Raw genomic sequence first — 25,734 nt, 5'->3', positions numbered from 1 at the left:
CTGACACAGGTAATAACACATGCTGTCTCTCGTCCTCGCTCGCTCAGATTAGAGAGCTTCGCTGGCACAGTAAACATAGCTGTATTCTGCTAAAGCAATTCACATTTCTAGACGTTGCTGCTGTTTTTAGCACTAAAGCATCATCTTTAGCTGTTTCCAAGCAAGATAATGAACGCAACTGAAGAACTTTAAATGAGAATCTCAGGTGACACAATGTCAAATGACATGCCAAATATATTCAATGTGAACAATCATGCCAAATATGTGACTTATACAGGCAAAAAATATATTTATTTTTATTTTCACGTCCTAAATTAAAGGAACACTCCACTATTTTTGAAAACGGGCTCATTTTTCAACTCCCCTAGAGTTAAACAGTTGAGTTTTACCGTTTTCAAGGAACAGTTATATTATGCAGCACCTAAAAATAGGCTGCCGTTGGAAGTTACCTAGGGACTCCAGCAGCAAGTCAAGTTCCTTGATTATTACGCCAGAATGAGAGTATAGTTACTAGCCATATCAGCCTAGAAAATCTCAACTTTTAATTTTCCGTTGGTCTTAGTACACGATGTAACTACAGAAGAGTCAAGTTTTAAATAGGAAAAATGTAGAAACTCTTTGGTCATTTTTGAGCGAGAGTCTAACGGTCTAATCAGATTCAATTATAAGCTAAGCTAAATGTGCTACCACCAGACCTGGAGATCGGCTGAATTGATTTGAAGATTGTAAAACTAAACTGTTTAACTCTAGGGGAGTTGGAAAATGGGCCTATCTTCAAAAATTGTGGAGTGTTCCTTTAAAAATTATGTATGATTTGTTTATAATCTGACAAAAAAATTGACCATTTAAAGTCAATAGAGTGAGCAAAGTTTGTTTTGAAAAAGATTGAGTAAAGTTTTCTGAAGGTTACAAAGCAAATTCACCTAGCAAGATTGCATCATTTACTCCTGTTCTGCTCTTAATAATATTTACTATGATAATAATCACGATATAAAAGCTAGACTTCAAAAATGGTTCCCAGAAACAGATGACTCTTGTATCAGATGTTCCCTTTCTCCAGCTGACCATGTTCATACATTTTTCAGTTGGCCTAAATTGGCCTCATAATGGGCTTCCTTTTTTGATTTTCTTCTCCACGTCATATGGTTGATATCTTAGGTGTGTCTGTGTTTTTTTATCTACTCTTTCGAAACAACAAGCAGGTGTTATTGCATTTTCCTCCCTTGTTGCTGGAAGATGTTTTGCTACACTGGAAGTGTCCAACTCCACTCCCAACTTCCTCTTGGTTAAAAGATCTCAAGTCATTCCTTGGAACCACATTCTAAATTTTGTTGAAACTTTGACCTAACTAGATTCTAATTGAGTTTGTTTAGAGTGTGAATGCTTACATTTTTGTACAATACAGGATGGTTGTGTGTATATACATGCATGTACACTTCTGTTTGTAGTTTTTCCCTTTCTCTTTTATCTCATTTGAATACATACTTTATTATATACATTTCATAAATTATTATATTTATTCCATATAGTATTATTATAGAAAATGCAGTTTCTTGTCAATCCTCCTGAGGGATTTATGGGTGGGGGGAGGTTATGTAATGTGTTTAGCATAGACTGTAAAAAAATATGGACGTAGTGTCCGTGATGTCACCCATAGTCTCCTCAATAGCGCTTTTGAAGCTCAAAGTGTGCAGAGCGGGCTGTCGCCATCTTGGCAGCGCGTCACCGCACAACTCTCCCGGATAATCGAAAAGGGGCAAAAAGGCGGGAGCTGATTGCTGAAGCCATGCCACCTAGCGCGACGCCTTTGTCAGCAGCGGCAATCCACCTGTCACTCAAGTAGCCACGCCCTTAATTATGCAGAAGTTTAAGTCTTAATATAATTTAAACAGATGAGTTTAAAAAAAAAATCACCCCCCTCACAGTTGTCATGAAGGGCAAAATTAGCAATATAGACCAAAATAATTTTTTGAACCAGGCTGTAAACATGTTTTTCTCTGCTGTAAAGTTTGGCATTTTAACATGGGGAGTCTATGGGACTGACTCTCTTCTGCAGCCAGCCTCAAGAGGCCAGTCGATGAATTGCAGTTTTAGTCACTTCCTTATTGGCTTCACGAGAGAGAGCACGAGGTTGCCGCTCGAACAAAACGCACTCACCCCTTCCACTTTTAACTTTAAAACCCATGGTACAGTTTCTAGGACTTCATCCTCTTGATATCAGTTATGCGTCAGTATTGTCTTCTTGTTGTTCTTCTGGCGGCTGCATTCCTCCAGTCCAGTGTCACGTGCAGAGGTAAGTCACCCGAAAGTTTTGTGGTGTGAATTGACATTTTTGAAAAGAAGGGAAAAGGCTACAACTGTTGTAAAGCTCATTTACAGGAGTGAATTAGTGATCTAATGATTTTTCTACAATGAGCAATTTCTTAACATTTAGGGGATTGAGGTCAAAATATGTATTATGTAAATGGTATTTGTTTAACACAGCCATGCAAGCAGTCGACAATCGTATTCTTAAGTGAAGCTGTTGTGGTGATGATCAACATGCTCAAACGAACCGTTCTGTTTGTTTCTTAAGAAGTATTAGCTCGCATCTTTTTAAGCAGAACTGATAAATAAAGTCTGTCCTAGCCACACTTTCTTTGTAACAAGAGTATCCCACTGATCCAGGAACAACAGTTAAAAAAGAATAATATATATTTTTAAATCATTTAAATATAATATAGGCTAATATTATTGTGTAGTCTATAATATTATAAACAGAAAGTTTTACACACTGAAATATTTGTCATAAAATAATTACTTCATAATTGTATTGGAGTCTTAAAGACATACTGTACAGATAATGTAGAGTTGTGTATAAATTTGAGTGATGACATATTATGGTAGTGGCTTGATGAAGCGCAGGAGATGCAGATAAAATTATCTTGACTCTTAAGAAACTTTAATTATGTCACGTAACAAATCTGTTCAAATATAAAGTCAAATGAATTGCTACATTGAAATAAAAATGAAAAGCCAGTACAAATATTAGAAATCATGAATATAAATAATTGGGAATCATGTAAAAAAAAAAAAAGTGCACATTTAATTTATCTATTATAACATTTATGTATTTTTGTACATTTGGCTGTTTCCAGTCATATAATAATCAACAACAGCTTTGTTTGAAGAACCGAATTAGCCAGATCCTCATCAGCCTGCGGATATCATCTTGGATGTGATATTTAATCTAGGATGTAATTAGCGATTTATGAAGAACAGGCCCAAGGATTACAAGGATGTGTCTTTTTATATGTAGACTGAAGAAAGATTTTATTGCTTTTATTTTAATCTGAATAAAACAGTTGTCTTGTACAATGTTCTTAATTCTAATAAAAGAGAACACAAAGTGCCTTATGGTGAATTTCATTGTAAAATCATCAATTCCTCTATTTTACTGTACATCAGCAACAAGGGCATAGCAGAGTTTATATATATATATATATATATATATATATATATATATATATATATATATATATATATATATATATATAAGAATATAAAATAAAAATAATGCAGTGCTGATGAACAAGGGACTGAAGTTCCAGAATTTACGATTACAAAATGAATGTATTTTTGGTCGTTTTGCTGACATTTTCTCATTCAGAAACCCAATACCCAATTACACACTGATTTACATGAGCTCCATCTAAACTGATGCATTGCAGTATTTGTCACTTCCTTATTGGCTCACGAGAGAGAGCGCGAGGTTGCCGCTCGTGTTTTAGTTTTGGTCTGAATTCACTTAATTCAGTGGGGTTAAACGTGGGGATAAGGGGGGAGGGGTGCAGACAATGTTCTCTTCACTGTATTGTTCTCTGTTTTATATCTGTCTGTGTAATAGTAACACATGGGGAAAAAAAATCACAATATAGCTGTTTTTTATTTTATCATTGTTATTATAAATAAGAACAGCTGCAAAAAAAAAAAAAAACCGTAAAACAAATGCATTACTTTTTTCATTTTACATCTTAACAAAAGCACTCAAGTAAGAAAAACAAATAATCAAATATAAATATCACTTTAGTATGTTCATTACAAATAAAGTGATTATTAAAACTACAAAAGCAGTTCAATTAAGAGCAGCGAGTGAGTCTCTCTTTGCTTTTATTGTTAGACAAACATTGTTTCCCCAACATTTCCCCAAACGTTCACTTAAGAATGTTATGTTTGCTTGAACACTTAAATACTGTAATTCGCTGTATATGTGTTATATATTGGGAATGTCCACTTATGCACATTTATGCGTACACTTCGGATGACAGGAAAGGTACTTCACTCTCACAAGACATACAAATAAAGATCATTTTAGATATTTCATTGCTATTTGTAGCATTGGGATTGATAGACGAATGTGTAATGAGCTCATTTTTTTTACTTTATTTCACATGTAGCTCAAAATTAGTCCGTGCCCATTTCGACTCATTTTGCCAGTGCAGGTTACATATTATTTAGGGTTATTTAGAGGGAAAAAGAGATTGCTAGAGTCAGACTGCAGAGTCACCGTGTCTCTCTATGACCCTCTTCTCAGTGCTCTCTGTCAAAGATGACATTCATAGCACTAATCAACAGTGGCCTTATCTACCATAGCCAGATGCCACATGTCCCACGTGTGTGTGTGTGTGTGTGTGTGTGTGTGTTTTAATCCCCCATCAAATGAGAAGATAGCTAGAGAGAGAATCTCTTTTTGCAGCAGATTTCAGCAGTAGATTATCAGCAGGACTTTTTAACAATCTCTATGTGTGAAGGTGAAGTTTACTCCTCTGCAACTCTCTCATTAGAGTACCTTTAGCACTAAACACACACTAAGCCACAGGGCACGGCCACATATTCAAGCTTAAACTGGCATTAAAACATTAAAATGATCTGCAAATGAAATAACAGTTTTCTGTTTTAGTATATTTTCAAATGTAATTTCCGCAGGAATTTCCAGCAGAATTTCTCCTTTATTGGTAGTGCAATGCTTTTTAGGGAATGGGAGGTTCTGGGGAACAGTGGAGGTTGGATGAGCTCCTCTGTAACTTCAAGGTGCAACGTTTTCATTCTAAATTAACTAATTACAGTCTGTTAATTAGCTCCACACACCTGATGGTATGGCCCCACTATGGGCAGTGAGTAATTAAAGCTCAAATGACAGTAATGAAGTGTGTTATTGGCCCTTAAATAAACCAAGTGACCCTAATTTAACTAAAACATGCTTAACCAGAAATATTTCACCCATAAACACGCGCGCGCACACACACACACACACACACATAAAACATTCTATGAATACCATGTTTCTACATTTGAACAATTTAACTGTAATAATTAATTGGATCACTACACATATTCCACCTATACTTGGCCCCATAAAAGTCAGATAGCTATTTTATCAGTAGAATCCACAACTGTGTGTAAAACCCGCCTGTGATTGATGAACAGCTCCTGATCCAGTTGCTTGAGTTTTTCAATTACAACACATCTCAATGTTAGAGAGTCGCATTTAGTGGAGTTTTACCATCAGGAATACAGATGCTTCCTTTAATGGCTATTATCATATTCATTCAATTTCCACAATTACAGGTCATTGTCAGCTTTAAGGACCAGGCACAGCAATTTGCATTTTAGATAATTTTTTCACCCTTTTTTTCTTTGTCTCCATCTGTTTCTCATTTCCCATATCAAAGTTGTATAGAGTTTTAACCTGTCCTTTTTATAGCAAACTATGGATGACTAACTGCTAACCCATTGATATGCATGGGATGATATGCATTCACATTTTTAGATTCCATGGGTATTCACATGACCATGCAATCACAATGACAACCAATCAGTGTGAATGCCCAGTCTGCACCACAGTTTCTAAGTGAGCCCATTTCTATTCCTGTCTTTCTGATGTCTGGTGCTCATCATACCAATGAGCTTCTAAATGAAAATACACACAATGTGTCATGTGTGGTTCTGTGAACTTCTTCTAAAATAATCTATTTTTCTACATCAGAAACATTAGAGAAACATTAAATGACATTCACAATGCTTTACTGATTTAAGAATAAATCCAAAACTATCTGTAGAATGAATATCACATACAGTATAATCTTGTTAGATAAACACTACCGTCCACTTTTCAGCAAGAACAAATTAAATTGATCAAAAGTGACAGTAATTTATGATACAAAAAAATTATGTTATTTAAAAAAAAATGTATCACTAGTTCCACAAAAAAAAAAAATGAATCACCTCAACTGTTTTCAGTATTCATAATAAGAAATGTTTCTTGATTAGCAAATCATGTAATATTTACAGTATTGCTCAGTATTGCTGTTTTTTAATCAAATAAATGAAGCCATGGTAAGCATAAGAGACTTCTGTCAAAAACATAAAAATGTTTACATTTAAAAAAAAAAAAAAAAATTGAATGGTAATATAGATTTATTAATATGAATATGAATATTTATTAATTATTAATTTAAAAAGAAAGATAATCCACTTACACACCTTTTGCTCTTGACATCCTCAATGCATTCCAGGAACAGAAAATCACAGTAAAGATTGGATGAGTAAACTTCTCGAAAGACTTTTATTGTTTATCCATTTCTATATGTGAAACCGTGCTTGACGTCAAACATTCAGCTATTCTTAGCCCGAGAGGTGCCTGGCATTTCACACTCTATTCAAAGCCAAATGGAAATGCTTTATATTCTGAAAGTTTCACAGACATAACGACAAAAACTACAGCCACCCAGCATCCCTAGTAGTGTAGAAGTTTCTGAGCCCTCATTTATTTCTGAGGCAGATTCAGTTTTCTGATCCCAGGAAAACCTGCTTTATTAGCTTTATTTTAAATGGTACATTCCACCTTACATGACTAAACAGTGATAAACAAAAATGGCTGAACTCCATAAGCATCCTAACATCACACTGGCCTCAGCACATTGCAGAAATATGTGAATCCACTATAGAAGGAACAGGCCAGGGTGCATTAGGCAGCGTGCCAAAGGTGTTGCCACAGAAAGGAATTACGTCGCCTAAAAGGGGCATTTAGTGTTCATTTGGCAAGACTAGATCAAAATTCCTGCTCTAACAGTCCTGGCAAACCACACTGACCCTTAATAAGAGTGCCGGGTAAAATGTTCACAATCCATCCCCACTCTCTCATCAAGAGCAATGCTCCATGAAAGCTGAAAGGGTGCTGATGGAGTGTCCTCAGCTACCTACCCAGGTGCTATCACCACAGGCCTGCTTCTGGTGACCCACGGGTCAGACACACTAATTACAGTGCTTCTGGGAGAACCTACAAAAAAGCCTTCATAAAAACTTAAATGTTAACAAACTACCAACTACGTTTGACAAAATATGGCATATTGTGTTGACATCTACTAATGAAACGCTTTTTGATGGTGACAGCTGCAGTCAAAACATTGAATCAGTTCTGCCTCATCATATCCAACTCCTGTTGCACTCATTCACCGTGGTTTGGCCCTGAGTTGACCTCTCTCTCTCTCATAGAAGTTTGGCACTGCTAAAAGAATCCTAAACGATTATAAGCAACCCTGAATCACAAAACCAGCCATAAGGGCTGAATTAATAAGTGTTCCATTGATGTATGGTTTGTTATGATAGGACAAGATACAACTATTTGAATATCTGGAATCTGAGGATGCAAAATAATCTAAATACTGAGAAAATCACCTATAAGTTGTCCAAATGAATAATAAAAATAGGCTTTGATATATCTTTGGTAGGGAATTTACAAATCTTCATTGAACATGATCTTAACTTAATGTCCTAATGATTTTGGGCATAAAAGAAAAATCGATAATCTTGACCCATACAATGTATTTTTGGCTATCGCTACAAATATACTCCAGCGACTTATGACAAGTTTTGTAGGGTCACATTTGTCAGTTTAAAAAAAACTACGGCTGGACAGCTGCATAGATATGGTGCTGAACAAAACAACATTCTACTGCAAAGCCATTTATTAAAAGTTTACTGACTTCCCAAGATCAGAGTTCTCATCAAAACATTTAGAAATACATTAAACATTCATTAAAGTCAACAACCTTCCGAACTGTAGCGTGATTGTAAGTAAAATTAAAAACTGAGGATAATTTTTCCTTGGCATTGTTGTCCAGATGGCTACATTCCCATACTAGTTTAAGATTAACGTAATGCTGGTTTCTTAGTAATGGATGAATAGTCACATAATGATAGATGATTAAGCAAAAGATTCCCTCTATATTTTCAACCTGCATACTTTCTCTTTTGATCTTCCATTTAAGCTGGTTAGTCTGTTCCAGAATTGAGTTCTTTGTGCAGCACTGGTTGAGATCTCACTCTTTCATCATGGCTTAATGCCCATCCCTTTTATGACACATGTGTTCTTGGCAACAGATAAATCCACAGTTCATTGATACTTCAAGTCTTCTTAACTGGTGGATTTCTGGAGCTTCCTCTGGCATCATTATGGCAATACAATACACATACTAATTGGGATGTGATGAAAGTCAGAACATCCACCTAATTCTCAAAACGGCTTTTTAAATATTTTGTTTCAAGGAAAGATCAAAATGTGTCCATATAAAACATTTGTTCTGGATGGGAAGTTAGTTCAGTTGGTCAGTGAAACAGATGCTATTCGTTTACATTGGGCTCCTGTGCTGTGCTAAATGACTGAATCATTTGGAAACTAAATACATGAAAGTGGGTTTTTTATTGCAATACATCAGTAAATGTAAGTAAAAAGAACAAGCAACAATTTGGCTGTTTGATAAAATTAACAGTGAACCAGCAATGTGCTAAACACACATATACAATGGCTGCTGAATCCACACAAAGTTCATTTTAGAGTTCAAATCAAGAATCCAACAATAGTAATCCATAAATAGGCAAAAGCAACGGTGAGAATAAGGGTTATTAAGAAATCAAACTTAACTAATGAATTAACTTCCTACTAAACACAGAACCAGCAAAAAGGAAAGAGTCAAAGTTTGCATAACAGCTCAGTTCAGTCTGTGAAGTACAGAAACTGACTGGTATATAGCTCAACCTCCCAACACTGCTCATTGATTACAATGTTCTACTTCATCAATCAGTTTCCACTCTTTCCACCTGCTGGGACTGTGAATGTGCACAATCCACACACTAAGGCAAGATCTTCCAGTGCATCAAATGAATACAAATGTTGGAGAGAATTTTGAACTGCCAAGTTAAAGGGTTAAAATCAAATTTAATTTTATTACAGACATACAAATATGCACACATACAACATGTTCACACTTATTTATAACAGAACAGAAGCCACTTCTCTTCTAAGAGGAGACACAGAAGGTCAGAGCTGAAATCTTGTGAGAAATGTAATGGCCTATGGGTGACCCAGCTCTGTGATTGGCTTTGTCCCAAATCCAAGGTGGGGTCACGGGTCACGGACTCGTACATCTGACTGTAACCGCAGCGATGTGGTAAACCATGGGGAATTTGATTACACGAGCACTCAGCTCCACTTAAGACTTGGAACATCACCGTGATCATGGGATCAGGGTGGGGAAAGAGAAGAGGAAGATTGAAAGGAGATTACAGCCAACGCGGAGCAGCAACACAGAGAGAGATTTTCTGTAAATTCCACTGCCTGGAGGAATAAAATAAGTGGAAGAAAAGAATCTTTCAGGATTTTTGTGGTTCTCCTCAGACTGTTGTAACAAAATGGAGAGAGGGAGTTGAAAAGAAAATAAGAAAGAGAAAAAGGCAGAGAAAAATTAGAAATTGGGAAGAGTGGAGGAAGAATGTGTGTTTGTGAATGGGAATGAAAAATAGAATGGCTCCAGGGAAAGAGGACGTCTCAGTCATTTGTCCAGCCCAGAGAATGACTGAGGTCAAGATTCAGCCAGAACACCAGACACCAGTGCCTAAAATATAAAAGCCTGGAGAACAGGAAAATATGGCTAAAGAATAAAAAAGAGAGAGAATGGGGGAGATTTCACTCAAACAAAACAATAGAGCATAAAAAGCAATTAAACACAGAGATACGCTGAGATAAAAGAAAAGGTAAGAAAGAGAGAAACAAACAGACAAAAAGAACGAGCTAAGAGGAGAGAAAAAAAATGTCTCCCTGTGCTGCTGCAGGGGGAATCAGTCAAGCGAAGACAACAATATAGAAAGCTGAGGGCCTTTGTCCAGCTTCTACCAGACGAGGACAGAAAGGAGCCTTGAGCAGCACACACACAGACACACACACACACACACACACACACACACAGACACACACACACACACTCACTCACACACACTCACTCACAGGAGAGCAGAATTCCTGATTCCTGACTCTTTTCTGTATGTAGCTATTTTAAGCTTTTGGTTGACTCTAGTAAAGTTTCCTACTGATGTGATTTAGCTTTTTTGCTGAAAAAAAATATGACTTCTTATTTCAGGATATAAAGAAAAACAGTATTTAATAATAATTATGCAAATATGTACACACTGAATACACACATTATGAGCATTATTTGATTACAATAATTTCATGATTAATAATTCACAAGTAAAATTAAGTAAAATTTACCCATTTTAATTATTTTTAATTATTGTTTTGTTTCATTACGTAATGGTTATGATTAAATAATAATATACGCCTTAGGGGAAAAAAAACGGTGTACTAGTATGCATTTTGAGTCAGTGCAAGTTTCTTTCAGCTGAAACAGCTCACACATACATTTTAGTCTAGGACTAAGCCTTGTCTGTGAAACCGGGGATAATGTAGTATGATTTTATCACACATGATCAGTCATGTCTTTAGTTTTTTTGTGTCTTTAGTTTAAATGTTTTTATGATTTTTACTGATTCCACTGACAGCCACTATTTATTAATTATGATATGATATGATTTTCTCTTTCTGTTTCTTTCAAATAAGTCATCAGTTTATTGCACACTCGGATATCTCCGTCACAGAGGTCTGAACAGAAATATAACATTACAGAGGTCCTGCTGTAGGCCACACAATAACCCTCTCCCAGGTCATCCTGCAACATTTCACCTTCAGATAAGCACAGTTCTTTGTGCATCTCTCTTTCACAGGTAAAACTGGTTCTGCTTTCAATGGCTCAGAAACATGCCGAGCTACATTTCATTGTCTGAAGTATCAAAGAAGGCTAATCTCTAAAATATGTGAGGAAAAACACGCAAGACAAAACTAAAGCCAGATAACCAGCCCTGTCAGTTCTAAACTCATACAAATCATAAAGATCAGTTCCTAAGCTCCAATGTAATAACACAAAATGTTTGTTTGTACAATCCTTGTATTTGAAGCTTGCAAAAGGCTAAATGCTGGGGCTGATCAGTTTTAAATGAGAAGGTGAAAATATTACTTAAATAAAATAAAAATATTAATGTTGCACCACTACATTCATACAAACAGAAAGACATCTGTGGAAACTGTGTCCCAATTTACAATGTTTGTGACCATCTTGTACCATCAGAGTTGCATTTTTAGGATGTTTCAAAGTACCAAAATGATTCCATCCCTATTCCATTCATTATCCCAATTTTAGTCCATTCTGTTGCAGTCTGTCTAGCTGTTTTAAATCCAAAAATGTGCCTTACATAAAGCTCTCCCTAAGAACTCAGATCTCACTGAAAACTCTCTAATAATACAAGGATTCCTTAAGATAGAGTAGTCAATTAGTCATTCAGGCAACCTATCGACTAAATGATTTTGAAAATACAGAATTTTGTTTGGCCAAACCTCATTGAATGTTAGTGTTTAGATTTGACTCTGGTCAAATTTAACCAGAGCAGAAAAGACAGATCTCAAAACGTTCACTCGCTGTAACAGGAAAACCCCCTCAAGGGAGAGAAAGTCAGCAAGAGAGAATCTTGTCCTTCTTTTTTATTGATCGAATTACCCATGTCATATTCCCTGTCAGCTCTTTACGTTGTAGCTATATATAAATAGGTCTGCTGTAGAAAGAAGAGTGAGAGAGAGGCAGTGGATCTGTGACAAGCTGCCCTCTTTACCACAACCCAACAACTGATCAAGACAAGAGATTATACAACCAAACCCAAAAGCCTCCCTCTTCAGTCATACTCAATCTGAGCTGAGGTTTACAAATCCGGAGGAAGCAAGCACTGAATTCAAACCAAAAGAAGCAAACAGACAAAGAAAAAAAGAGAGAGAGCAGTTCCCAAGTCCCCCCCCCCCCTCTCTCTATATATATATATACAGTACAGACCAAAAGTTTGGAAACATTACTATTTTTAATGTTTTTGAAAGAAGTTTCTTCTGCTCATCAAGCCTGCATTTATTTGATAAAAAATACAGAAAAAAATAATATTGTGATATTATTATTACAATTTAAAATAATTGTTTATACATTTATTATACTTTAAATTATCATTTATTTCTGTGATTTGATCCAGATTTGATCCAGTACATATGCAGACCAGATGGTGGATCAGCACCTAGAAAGGACCTCTACAGCCCTGAAAGACAGCGGAGACCAGGACAACCAGATACAGATCCCCTGTAAAGACCTTGTCTCAGACGACCACCGGGACAAGACCACAAAAAAAAAACAGATGATTCTTCTGCACAATCTGACTTTGCTGCAGCCTGGAATTGAACTACTGGTTTCATCTGGTTAGAGGAGAACTGGCCCCCCAACTGAGCCTGGTTTCTCCCAAGGTTTTTTTCTCCATTCTCCATTTTCACCCTAAATAAAGGTGACTTGACTTGACTTAATATACTTTAGTCTCAGAATTGTTATGAAAAGTTCCAACTACATTTTTTTTATCCTATAGCAGAAACAAGCCTCCATAGAGGACAGACAGAAATAGAAGACACATATATGGAGGATATGGAGTGAAGCTGCGTTTGGTGGATTTGAGGGGGCAGGACTATGGGATTCACTTCATAAGCAGACAGAGAGTGTGACTCATATAGCATATCAGATTCTCACATACACACAAAACAATTAGATCTGTGGGAAATTATATTTAACTTTTCACAACATACAATGGTAACAGCTAAATGTGCAAAGACACACATATGACAGCACATTTCAATAGGCATCACTAAGACTTGAGAATAAGAGCCATATGGCTGTGATATTATGGTGCATAGTGCTATATGGCACTACGGTGTGTGTGTGTGTGTGTGTGTGTGTGTGTGTGTTCCAGGGTCTTGACCTCTCTGTGCAAGCAGCTGCTCACGGGTATTTTTGCCACTATCCTACTCTGTGTAACACACTCAGTGTGATGAACAACCAGATACATCAAACATATCAAAGTCAATCACATAATGATATGGAATTTTTTTTTTCTCATCTGTAACACAAAACACCACATAAGTCTGCAAAATACAACAGATCTTAAATTAAAATGTGTTCAAAGATACAACACTGGACAATAGATTTAAGTGAAGCGGGAAGAATTCAAAGATTCATTATAGCGAATCTACTTTTTATTTACAGTAAAAAGTATTATAGGAACTAATAACAGAGCTGCTTCTTACTGTGGAAAAACAACATTTTGGTCTGTAAGTCTGCAGTCAAGTGTTTTCTGTCGCTATGGACAACACACCCACACACACATCATCACTATACTCATACCACAATATAGCACATCTCATACACACACACACACACACACCAGAGAGGAATGAATTACACTGTTTGACAAAATACATTTACTATTGGTTTAGTGTGTTTGAAAAGCTCAAATGCTTGGAAATACTAGGCCTGTATATTAAATTAATTAATCTCATAGAGTGCTGAACATGTTTTCTGGAGAGAGTTTTGAAAAGTGTAATGTTGAAAACAGAATGATAATAATGTTCGCTCTTTTGCCAGAAAACAAACCTTTATCTGCATGCATTCATAACAATTCAAATGTATCGTCTCTGCCTCAGACGGCACACCAACAGTTTGTTCATGACCATTTTATATTACACACAAAACTGGCAGGCATTTTCTAGATCTGGCAAGCTCTAATCCGATTGGCTGGCTTCTACACAATTTTACAGCATTCAGGGTTCCCCAGTTAAGATTACAAAAGATAACAGGTTGATAGAGTGAAGAAAAACTACTTTGGATTAACCCAGATTTGCCAGGTTAGTGGCAATAGAGCTTTGAAAGATATTACGAGTTTTTTTTTCTAGGCCTACTTATTAGTATTCATAGTTATTTGCACATTTGGAAATATAATGACACATACAATTGATAGCATATAGAAAATAAATGTTTTTACATATGCCCAGCTTTAGAAATGTAAACATCTGTAAGAATCCTTTATATTTATACTATAAATAAAATAGTTACAGTTTAGTATAATTTTTAGTATAAAAGCAAATGTCTGGAAACTTAACAGAAAAGTCATTTTCTGCAGGATATTATGCATTTTTCTACAGATTTCTTTATGACAGCGTACTATTTTCAGCAAAAATGTGCATGAAAAATGAGGTTCAATGTCAAATTACCAGAAGCCTCAATCATGACAGTCTTTGCTCCCAGAAAAAAAGTGAAAGAAATATCTTCCTCCAGTTATTATATAACAGCTAGAATATTCCAGATAAACCTGCACATGAGGTTAAGAGAACATCAGAATGGAAAAGAAGCTGCGAAGATTGTGTTTTGGTGTCTTTTGGGGGTCAATTTGGTATTCATGCATAATTCTTTACAATACTCCCATTTCATATCCCGACAGCAGGCAATAAATCAGGCAGGCATGCAGTCTATATTCAATTTATATTACTATTTAAAATGACCGAGATTAAAAATATGAGGTGTATATAGTGACTGACATCCCATGGGTGAATTTTTATTGCCTTCCTGGCTGACCTGAACGATCCCAATAACTATCTGAGTGCCTCTGTAATTAAAATTGATAGAGCTCATGGAGCCTTCATCATGGTACTTGTCAGTCCTGCTGAAAATTACATATGAAAGACATCATCCTTTATATTTGTGTGTGCGTGTGTGAGCTGAAGGTTAAAGAGAAGAGGACAGAGAGTCATTAGGAACTACGTACAGACTTCATTAAGGCACAGTCACGCTGATTAAGAAAAAAAGAAACAGAGGGAAGAGAGAATGTATACAGGATTCATCATGAAACAGATCCACTCTAACACTGCAAACATGCTTCAGTGACATCATACCAATTATTTCATTCTCACTATAATTTTCCCTACATGGTCCGTTTAGGGTTTAAAAGCCTAAAGCAATAAAGATGTCTTGTTTTTTCTAGTAATTCAATGCAGCCTATGAAGATAAAGCTGTGCTATTAAGAACAATGTTGTGGCAGATATCAGCTTGACTCAGCTCTATCAACATGCATTCTGACTAAAGCAAGCAACACATCACTTTTGAATTCTCACACATCTATTATTGCCCAAACTGTCCATGTAAGGAAAAGTGAAAGAATGAATGACTGCCACTGCAGCTGACAAAGAAATGACAAAAATGTCCTTGGCAATAAAACGTTTCTGTTTATCAAAAGTGTAAGTTTTTCTCTAATATAACTTGTAAAGCATCACTGAATTCATGTTTTACAAAATACTAGAAATCTTATTCTTCAAAGCGATCTTTTTTAATTCTCAGGCTGGCTCAAGCTCTGTTTTTCTGCTCTTTCAAAAGACCGGACTCCCACTTAACTGTCTGTCCAACCTTAAGCAAGAATTATGTTTAGGTTTAACCTACACTACACTGGAAAAAGTTTTTAAAAAAATCACTCTGAAGTTACTGAAAATAATTACGAAGAAACAGCAAATAACTAATTTAATTTAAACATGAATTATTGAAGTAGAAAGACCATAATATTATTTTCTGTCCCACTTTATATTAGGTGGCCTTAACTACTATGTACTTACATAAAAAAATAAGTACAATGTACTTACTGTGTTCATATTGTATTGTAAAACACTTTTGCTGCTATTGAGGTGGGATGGGGTAAGGTTAGGGAGAGGGTTGGAGGTGTGGGTAAGTTTAAGGGTGGGTTAAGGTGTGAAGTATGGATCAACAGTGTAATTATAAATGTAATTTCAGAAATTAAATACAGATGTAATTACATGTAGTTTTATTTTTAAAATATAAGTACAATGTAAAAACATGTATGTACACAATAAGTACATTGTACTAAATTATTAATTAAAATGTAAGTACATAGTAGTTAAGGCCACTTAATATAAAGTGGGTCTGTATTTTCTTTTAAAACATACTCCAATAATCTTTGTTTAATTTATAATTTTGAAAAATCATTTTACAGTGTTTGTGTGCAATCAACTCTGTGACTCTCCACTTTACTGCATAAAGAAGCACAAACTGATCAGGAGATGCATATGGCAAAATATACAGAACTAGAGGGAAACATTTTAATCGCTGTAGCCAACAAACCAACAAATCTCAATCCATCTTACCTGTTTTAGATTTCGTGTTGCCATCAGACCAACCATTATCACCAGTACTGACTTTTCCTGTCACAAACAGCTAAGTTAATATCAGTTGTAGCCATCTCAAAACAACAGCCATCATTTGTTCTGGTGTTTTTTATTTTGTGTGATTGCTGACAACAAAAGACTGGTGGTCTTTGAACTTTTTTAATGCTCATGGACAGTAGATAGATCAGGTTAATCATCTGTTGTTTCGTGGCTCTGAGGAACATTTTGAACACAATCTGACTGTCTCACAAGCTCATCAGTAAGGCTTCATCACTTCTGTGTCCCGAGCTAATTTAGTTCTCACCCATCGTACTATTTTCTCTCTGTATTCTTCTGTGGACTCATATCATGCACAATGTAATGATGAAATGACTCAAATCTACAGACATGAATTCCCTCAAGCTAGTATGTCCTGGCAAAAACAGGAGGAATTCTCCCTGCCAAAGCCAACAGTGATACAGATCTAGACTGATGAACACATCTGACATCAACAACCATAGTGTCATTCACAGCTGTAGGTTTAATGAGTCCATAGTTATGGACTATCTAATGTTGTTTTCTTGATTTTGTGAAATATGAAAGGAGATCATAGATAGAGCTGCTTTCCATATGAGGAGGATTTGAGAGCTCCCGTCTAGTGAAGATCATTGGTAAATAAAGCTTAAATTTCACACACAATGTTATCATACAGCTTCAGACTTGGGCTCAACCTAAAGTGCATACTTCAAATTGACTACTTTTATGATTCTTTATGGGATAATGGGACACATTTGAAAAATATGCTATAGCATATTTTAGTTGTTTGTTAATCAGCACAAGATAATGTTGAGGAGTGTACATGCATACATTTCTATGAAAACTCATGGCCTTGATTACAGAATTCTACTTCTTTAGTGGGTCCACTTATTGTCTGCATGCTGAAGCCCATTGGTGAGTACAAAAGTACAAAGTACAAAAGCACCTGTTCTACATTCCATGCATCCCATTTCTAAGCTAAAATACAATATATTTTAATTCATTATTTATGAAAATGAATCAACTGGTCAAAACTACTCTGATATAGTGCTCACAATCCACTTGAATGACAAAAAAACATTACTTTCTCTGCATTTATCAACTTATTTTTTATTTTTTTATTAAAATTGAACTATACACAAGTAGAACCTCTGTCGCAGAAACCTAATGTTCATATCTTTCTTAATCTTATTTGCTCAATCCAATTAAATTGACATCAAAAATGGATTATCTTTGTTTTATTAGATGATACTGTAAATACTTTAAATCTGTATGTGGCGAGGGGGGCGTGGTTTAGCGGAATCCGCAACGGGAGAGGGACGGAGGGAGCAGAGCGAGGCGTAAGTAGGTCAAATGCAATTAACGAACACGTGTGTTTGATTGCAGTAATTGGCGTGGAGAGACCGGATATAAGCCGAGTCACCGCAGAGAGAAGGAGAGAGAGACACGCTGGGACCTCGTTCTGCACTAGGGAAGCTACAACAGTGCTTTAAAGTTATTGAAGTTATTGACCGTGTTTAAGCAATCGTTTGCTGTCTACGCCCAGAGGGCATCGTGTTTTCTTATTTTGTATTACTGAATAAACGAGTGTCCCAGCAACAAGCCGACCCCTGCCTTCTTCCTTCCTATTGAGACTGTGTTGAACCTTGTTACAGTGGTGCCGAAACCCGGGAAGGAAGAAGAGCATCGCCGCCATGCAATCTCCGTCAGGTACGCCATTTGCGGACATCATCCAGTCGCTCGCCGGTCTTCATCAGGAACAACATCAACACATGCTGGCGATCAAGGAGGAGCAGGACAAACGCTTCGAGGCGCTCCTCCGGGCCCAGCATGAAGACCGCGAGCTATTCCGGAGCTGGGTAGACCGGGAGGCCCGGGCCACCCCTTCGTTTAAAGACCAGACATCTCCTCTGCCGCTCAACAAGATGGGGCCTCAGGATGACCCGGAGGCCTTCCTGGACCTGTTTGAAAAATCGGCAGAGGCTCGAGGGTGGCCCCCTGCGGACTGGCCCCTGCGGCTCATTCCCCTGCTGTCCGGGGAAGCGCAGGTGGCCGCTCACCAACTGCCAGTCCAAAACCTCCTGGCCTACCAGGACCTCAAGCGTGCCATCCTCCAGCGGGTCGGTCGGACTCCGGAGCAACATCGCCAGAGGTTCAGGACTCTAACCCTGGAAGAGTCTGGCCGGCCCTTCGTGATGGCACAGCAGCTCCGGGATTCCTGCCGCAAGTGGTTGATGGCCGACAGTAGCGACGTCGAGGACGTGATCGATCGTGTGGTACTGGAGCAGTTCGTGGCCAAGCTGCCAAGGAAGACAGCGCAGTGGGTCCAGTGCCACCGCCCGACGTCGCTGAACCAGGCCATCCAGCTGGCGGAAGACCAAATGGTGGCGTGTCCAGGGGTCGGCGACCCCTTACCATCTGCTTCTCTCTCTTCTTCTCTCTCCTCCCCTCCCCTCTCTCTCCCTAAATCTGTCCCTCTCCCCAGGTCCCGTGGGGGGCTTCCGTCGAAGCTAGCCCCGAGGTGGAGGACGAATTACGGGGCTGAGTCACCAGCAGGTCCCAGGGCTCCTCCCAGGGGTGGGACCTCGCCCATGGGATCCGTTCCCCAGGCCCCGGCCTCTCCGCTCTCTCCTCGCCAATCGCTTGACCTACTTCCTGCCGCCAGGGTGGCGGTAAAGTCTGGGCCGGCCTGTTGGCGTTGCGGGGACCCAGGGCATTTTATCGATAGGTGTCCGGTGATGGAAGTGGGGACGTTGATCCGGGTCCCCGACGCGCCAAAGGCTGCCCTCGATCAGGCTGGCTTATACCAAATACCAGTGAGTATCAGGGGGGGTACATATCAGGCTTTGGTGGATTCGGGATGTAACCAATCCTCCATCCATCAAAGCCTGATTCATCCGAAGGCATTGGATAATAGCCGCATGGTTAGGGTTCGGTGTGTACACGGGGAAGTGGTGAATTACCCTATTTTGCCTGTGGATATTAAATTTAGGGGAGGAAAACATAGAGTAGAGGTGGCCGTTAACCCGCACCTCAGGCATCCGATAATTTTGGGTACGAATTGGCCCGCGTTTAATGAATTATTGGGGTATTTATGTTCGGATGGCTCTTGGGGGAAACAAGGGAGGGATGGAGTAGCGGTTGCGCAGGTGGGAGAGGCTGAACCGGAACCACCGGAACCTGTTGCAGGGGAACCGAGTGCTCCCGAGCGGAACATCCTCCCGGAGCGCGATGATTTTCCCCTGGAACAGTCCCGCGATGAGACGCTAAAAAATGCTTTTGACCAGGTTCGCTCGATCGACGGACAGCTTCTCCTCCCTGACCAACCGCTCTCTTATCCTTACTTTTCAATTTTAAAAGATAGGTTGTATCGGGTGACCCAAGACGCCCAGACAAAGCAAGATACAACCCAGTTGTTGATACCTAAAAGCCGCCGGGAAATGCTTTTCCAGGCGGCTCATTGTAATCCAATGGCCGGGCATTTAGGGCAAGCGGCTACACTAAACCGTCTCATGGCCCGCTTCTTCTGGCCGGGCATTCACGAGAATGTGCGCAGATGGTGCGCGGCTTGTCGTGAATGTCAGCTGGTGAATCCACCGGCCACCCCAAAAGCACCATTGTGCCCCCTTCCATTAATGCAGGTCCCCTTCGAACGAATTGGCATGGACCTCATCGGGCCATTAGAGCGGTCAGCACGAGGACACCGCTTTGCATTAGTTCTGGTGGACTATGCAACGCGATATCCTGAGGCAGTGCCTCTCCGCTCTATTTCCGCGAAGAGTGTGGCGAGTTTCAATTAATCTCCCGGGTGGGGATCCCAAAGGAGATCCTCACCGATCAGGGCACGGCGTTTATGTCACGTACTATTCGCGAGCTTTATGAATTATTGGGCATTAAATCGATTCGAACAAGCGTCTATCACCCACAAACAGACGGGCTGGTCGAGCGATTTAATCGCACATTAAAATCCATGATTCGTAAGTTCGTTCAGGAAGACGCCAAAAATTGGGATAGGTGGCTAGAACCCCTCTTGTTCGCTGTACGGGAGGTCCCGCAAGCCTCCACGGGGTTTTCCCCCTTCGAGCTTCTTTATGGGCGCCAGCCCCGCGGGGTCCTTGACGTCCTTAAAGAAACTTGGGAGGACGGACCTTCTGCTAGTAAAAACGAAATTCAATATGTCATGGACCTGAGAACAAAACTCCACACGTTGGGGCGGCTATCCATGGAGAATTTGTTGCAGGCTCAAGACAAACAGAGTCGGTTGTACAACAGGGGGGCTAGGCTACGTCAATTTGCACCGGGGGATAAAGTGCTTGTATTACTCCCTACCTCTAGTTCAAAGTTACTCGCGAAGTGGCAAGGACCCTTTGAGGTCACACGGCGGGTTGGGGATCTTAACTATGAGGTAGCTTGAACGGATAGGGGCGGGGCACATCAAATATACCACCTCAACCTATTAAAAAAATGGTCTGAGGCGGAATCAGTGTTGCTGGCGACGGTAGTGAGTGGGGAGGAGGATCTCGGTCCAGAAGCGAGTTCAAAATCCCAATCTCTCGCTCTGGCCCCTGGAGGAGACCACCTCTCACCATCGCAGCTCACTGATATCAAGTCCATTCAAGCAGCCTTTGCTGATGTGTTCTCGCCCCTGCCTGGTCGAACGAATCTCATTCAGCACCATGTTGAGACCGAGCCGGGCGTGGTAGTTCGCAGCCGGCCGTATAGATTACCTGAACATAAAAAAAAGGTGGTTCAGGGGGAGTTAGAGGCAATGCTAGAGATGGGAGTAATAGAAGAATCCAACAGTGACTGGGCGAGCCCGATCGTCTTAGTACCTAAAACAGACGGCTCCGTGCGGTTCTGTGTGGATTATAGAAAGGTGAATGCTGTGTCAAAATTTGACGCATATCCAATGCCCCGGGTGGACGAATTGCTTGATCGGCTAGGCTCGGCTCGCTTTTACTCGACGCTGGATTTAACTAAAGGTTATTGGCAGATCCCCTTGTCTCCCATGACCAAAGAAAAAACAGCTTTCACCACGCCGTTCGGGTTACACCAATTTGTCACTCTTCCGTTCGGGCTATTCGGGGCTCCAGCCACGTTTCAGCGTCTCATGGACAAAATTCTCCGTCCGCATGCTGCATATGCCGCCGCCTACCTGGATGACATCATCATCTACAGTGGGGATTGGCAGCGACATATGCAGCATTTGCGAGCGGTCCTGAAGACGCTGAGGAGGGCTGGGCTCACGGCTAATCCGAGGAAGTGTGCAATTGGGCGGGTGGAAGTAAGATATCTGGGTTTCCACTTGGGTCATGGACAGGTGCGTCCCCAAATTGATAAGACGGCAGCAGTGGCAACTTGTCCAAGGCCTAAGACCAAAAAGGAGGTTAGACAGTTCCTGGGGCTGGCAGGGTATTATAGAAGGTTTGTACCTAATTTTTCGGATACTGCTAGCCCGCTGACTGATTTAACTAAAAAGGAGGCACCAGATACAGTCCAGTGGACGGAGCAGTGCCAGCAGGCTTTCACCCAGTTAAAAGCTGCCCTGTGTGGCGGACCGCTCCTGAATGCTCCTAACTTTTCTCTCCCTTTTATCTTGCAGACAGACGCGTCGAACAGAGGGTTGGGCGCAGTCCTGTCCCAGGAGGTGGAGGGGGAAGAACGGCCGGTGCTGTACATCAGTCGGAAGCTCTCTAAGAGAGAGACGATGTACAGCACCATAGAAAAAGAATGTCTAGCGATCAGGTGGGCTGTTCTTACCCTCCGTTATTACCTCCTGGGGCGGGAGTTCACCCTCTGTTCGGACCACGCTCCTCTGCAGTGGCTCCACCGCATGAAAGATACCAACGCGCGGATCACCCGGTGGTATCTAGCTTTACAACCATTTAAATTTCAGGTGATCCACAGGCCGGGTGTACAGATGGCTGTGGCTGACTTCCTCTCCAGGAGGGGGGGGGGGAGGCTGCAGGCCGGACGGCTCCCCGGCCTGAGTCGGGCGGTGGGGGTATGTGGCGAGGGGGGCGTGGTTTAGCGGAATCCGCAACGGGAGAGGGACGGAGGGAGCAGAGCGAGGCGTAAGTAGGTCAAATGCAATTAACGAACACGTGTGTTTGATTGCAGTAATTGGCGTGGAGAGACCGGATATAAGCCGAGTCACCGCAGAGAGAAGGAGAGAGAGACACGCTGGGACCTCGTTCTGCACTAGGGAAGCTACAACAGTGCTTTAAAGTTATTGAAGTTATTGACCGTGTTTAAGCAATCGTTTGCTGTCTACGCCCAGAGGGCATCGTGTTTTCTTATTTTGTATTACTGAATAAACGAGTGTCCCAGCAACAAGCCGACCCCTGCCTTCTTCCTTCCTATTGAGACTGTGTTGAACCTTGTTACACTGTACAAAGCAAAGCAAATAATGTATAAATGCATCAATTCAAAATGACAATGTATTGCCTTTAATACAGAATTACACTTACACAACGGCTGACTTTTTGTCAAAACATTTAACAAAATCATCAAGTTTTTCCTCAAATACCTTGAAATTTTATGTTTCATCTACCGATGTTGATCTGAAAGCCCATAACAGAATGCCTAATAATAATCATCATCATAGGCTGTTTATTTGTTACCTTATGCATCAATATTCAAATTTCATTGTTTCAGAGTATCAGCCTAATCCTACTTCTAACATAAATCACAATACTCTGATGAGTTCGGTAAATTTTGTCAACATTTTGAATTATGGCTAACTAGTCCTTCAAATACATTACTGGAGGAGCAATGTGACAAAATGCAACGCCAATGAATAAAACACATCCTGCATGCTGGAGCTGTCCCTCCAGATTCTTTCTGATGAGGTCTCTCAGGACACAAAGGGAGAAATCCTCATTGGGAGAGCAAGGAAAAGGGACCACAAGTAAGCTTCTAATAAGCTGGGCTAACAGAGGTAGAAAAAACTAAAGTCTCAGTGCTGAAAAGAGCAAAACCACCGATGGCATGCCAGTAATTAGTACTGATATTTGAAAGAAGACTGGACTTGGAAATTTGGAAAGGCTTTGAAAAAAATGTGGATGGAAAACACTTTTGTCCACTCTGCCACATGTTTGCATGCCAAATCTGACTCATTGCAAAACAGAAACATTCAGAAACAACTAGGGAATATTGATTCAGACAGACAAGACATGTGCTAACAATTTTGCCCATGCAATAGGAGGGGCCAAATTAACTGTCTGCTAAGTATATGAACCATGAATGAATGCCTATTTTATAAAGTAAGCCTTCAGGAGAACGTGACAAAGACAGAGGAAAACTGCATACATGCTATGTATCTTAATAGCAACTCGTTTTTATACTCTACTCCAAATTTACATGCAAAACAATGCATATTTTCATTAACCATTTGCCAGGGACTACCTTAATGGCTCATCCATCTTTTGTGCTTGGCCACATCTTTTGGTGAACTAAAAAAGGCATGGTTTGTGTTTGTTTGTTTTTATATGTGTAGATAATCTACTGTATGTAGATAAAACGTGTGGCCATTTAAATCGACACAATGCAAAAATTATAAACAGTACCACATCATAGGATTTATAAGATAAGTATTTGATCAATTTTAGAGAGCTAAATTTCCACACGATCTGGTGTATGAGAGTTTATCTCTGTCATGCAATGTATGACTCATTTATTACAGATTGCCCTAAAACTTTCAAATTGGAAAACCTACTGGCTTTGGAAAACAAGAAAATGATGACTCAGGGGAGAAGCGCACATGGTGGTGGCGTCTCTGGGCTGCCTTGGAAATGTCAATGAGCCATGTGTCTTTCATTTGATCAGATTTGCTAATAGCGTGAAGCCAAGGGAACAACATGCACACATTCTGAGCTAAATTAGACTGTTAGCAATCTTTCTACCATTGCTTCCTTGGACTCCTTTTTTGATATACCTTTATTCTAAATATCAGTACAGTCTGTCTGTCTGTGAGTCTATCTCTAACTTTCTCAAATGCAGTATCTTAGTTTTCTGTGTGATTTTCCCCTGCTCTCTCTGTCTTAACTAAACACAGCTATCAGCGGGCAAACAGATGGATGGTTTCTGACAACGCTGCAAACACAAACAACAGCAGAGAGTGCTGCTAAATGCCAGATAGATGACTATATCTCCTCATATTTACAAAAAAATAGATTTGTGGTCAGAAATGCAGGAGGGAAAAATAAAATGAATCAAGATGGTCACACTCCCCAGAGAAAGTGAGGCAGAACAAAAGAGGTAGAACGGAAAACACAAAGAGCACCCGTTCAGCACATGAAAGGCTCCGATGCTGGAATTACGTCAGGAGTCTAGTATCGTTCTCCGGGACTAGAGTAGGTACTGGAATAATGGATTGCTCTTCCTTTGTTTAAAGTCTATTCTGCATGCTCTTGTTACAACAGCAGATGATAGCATAAATAATAGAAATCTGTACACTCGGCTGCTGGATTAGCTTTACATTATTTTCATATATGATCAGTACGGTGAATTTATGCAAAAGAAAATTGATTTCTGCAGTTATGTCGCAGGTTAAAGAAAATTTCAAGATTATCCTATTAACTGTGGTCAGTCTATTTTGAATGATCCCTAAATGCCAGAGTAACCCAGCTGTGAATGGAAATCTGGAGATGACATGAAATAAAAGGCAGATCCTAATGCAGTCTGTCAGCAAACCTGACAAATGAACATATGCAGCTGTATCGCAATGCTTGTGACCTCTTGTGCATCTATTTTATCCACTGGGCATCTGTCAGTTGTATAAATGTAATACAGTTATAGTTTTTGTTAATATAAAAAAAAATATCATTTTAATTTAAGTTTTAAGTTTTTAATGTCTATATAGTTTTTCATTAACTTTTAGTTAGAGTTCTTTTTAGATTTTGTTTCAATGTTTATCTCATGTAAATACATTTTTATATGTTTTTAGTTTCAGTTAGCAGTAATAACACTGGTTGGTTGCTTTGCTCAACTGAGGTTACAGCTCTCCTCACTGTAAAACATCTGACATAGCAGCCAGGACTCGCATAATTCACACAGTTAAGTAATTAAAAGAAGCAACAAGACCACAGTCCACACAGACACTTGCATTTCCAACACAAACACATGAGAATGCATGCCAGTTCCACACTTCTCCAAATTACTTTTTTGTTTGCATTTTTTTTCTAGATTCACTCTGAGAAGCAGATCGGATGGGGTTAAGAGGAAAAGTGCTTCATTACAGAAACTGGGAGTTGGTTTCAATGGTGTTG

The 25,734-nt window shown here is 39.5% G+C and overlaps 2 protein-coding genes across 4 annotated transcripts in view; one reads left to right on the top strand and one right to left on the bottom strand.

The window, feature by feature from the left end:
• Positions 1–25,734, bottom strand: part of LOC113106131 (VPS10 domain-containing receptor SorCS2) — a 166,635-nt gene that overhangs the window by 139,302 nt on the left and 1,599 nt on the right. The gene's annotated exons all lie outside the window — the stretch shown is intronic.
• LOC113106133 (putative SCAN domain-containing protein SCAND2P) lies at positions 18,075–22,643 on the top strand. Its single transcript, XM_026267761.1, has 2 exons — positions 18,075–19,281; positions 22,586–22,643. Exons 1-2 carry the CDS (start codon positions 18,160–18,162, stop codon positions 22,586–22,588), a joined length of 1,125 nt encoding a protein of 374 aa, XP_026123546.1. The 5' UTR covers positions 18,075–18,159; the 3' UTR covers positions 22,589–22,643.

The sequence above is a fragment of the Carassius auratus genome, chromosome 7 (assembly GCF_003368295.1).
Source record: "Carassius auratus strain Wakin chromosome 7, ASM336829v1, whole genome shotgun sequence".
NCBI classification, from domain to species: Eukaryota; Metazoa; Chordata; class Actinopteri; order Cypriniformes; family Cyprinidae; genus Carassius; species Carassius auratus.
This window is presented reverse-complemented; position numbering and strand designations above follow the sequence as displayed.

Coding starts and splice junctions, on each gene's coding strand:
- LOC113106133 (XM_026267761.1), top strand. CDS start 18,160: ATGCAATCTCCGTCAGGTACGCCATTTGCGGACATCATCCAGTCGCTC.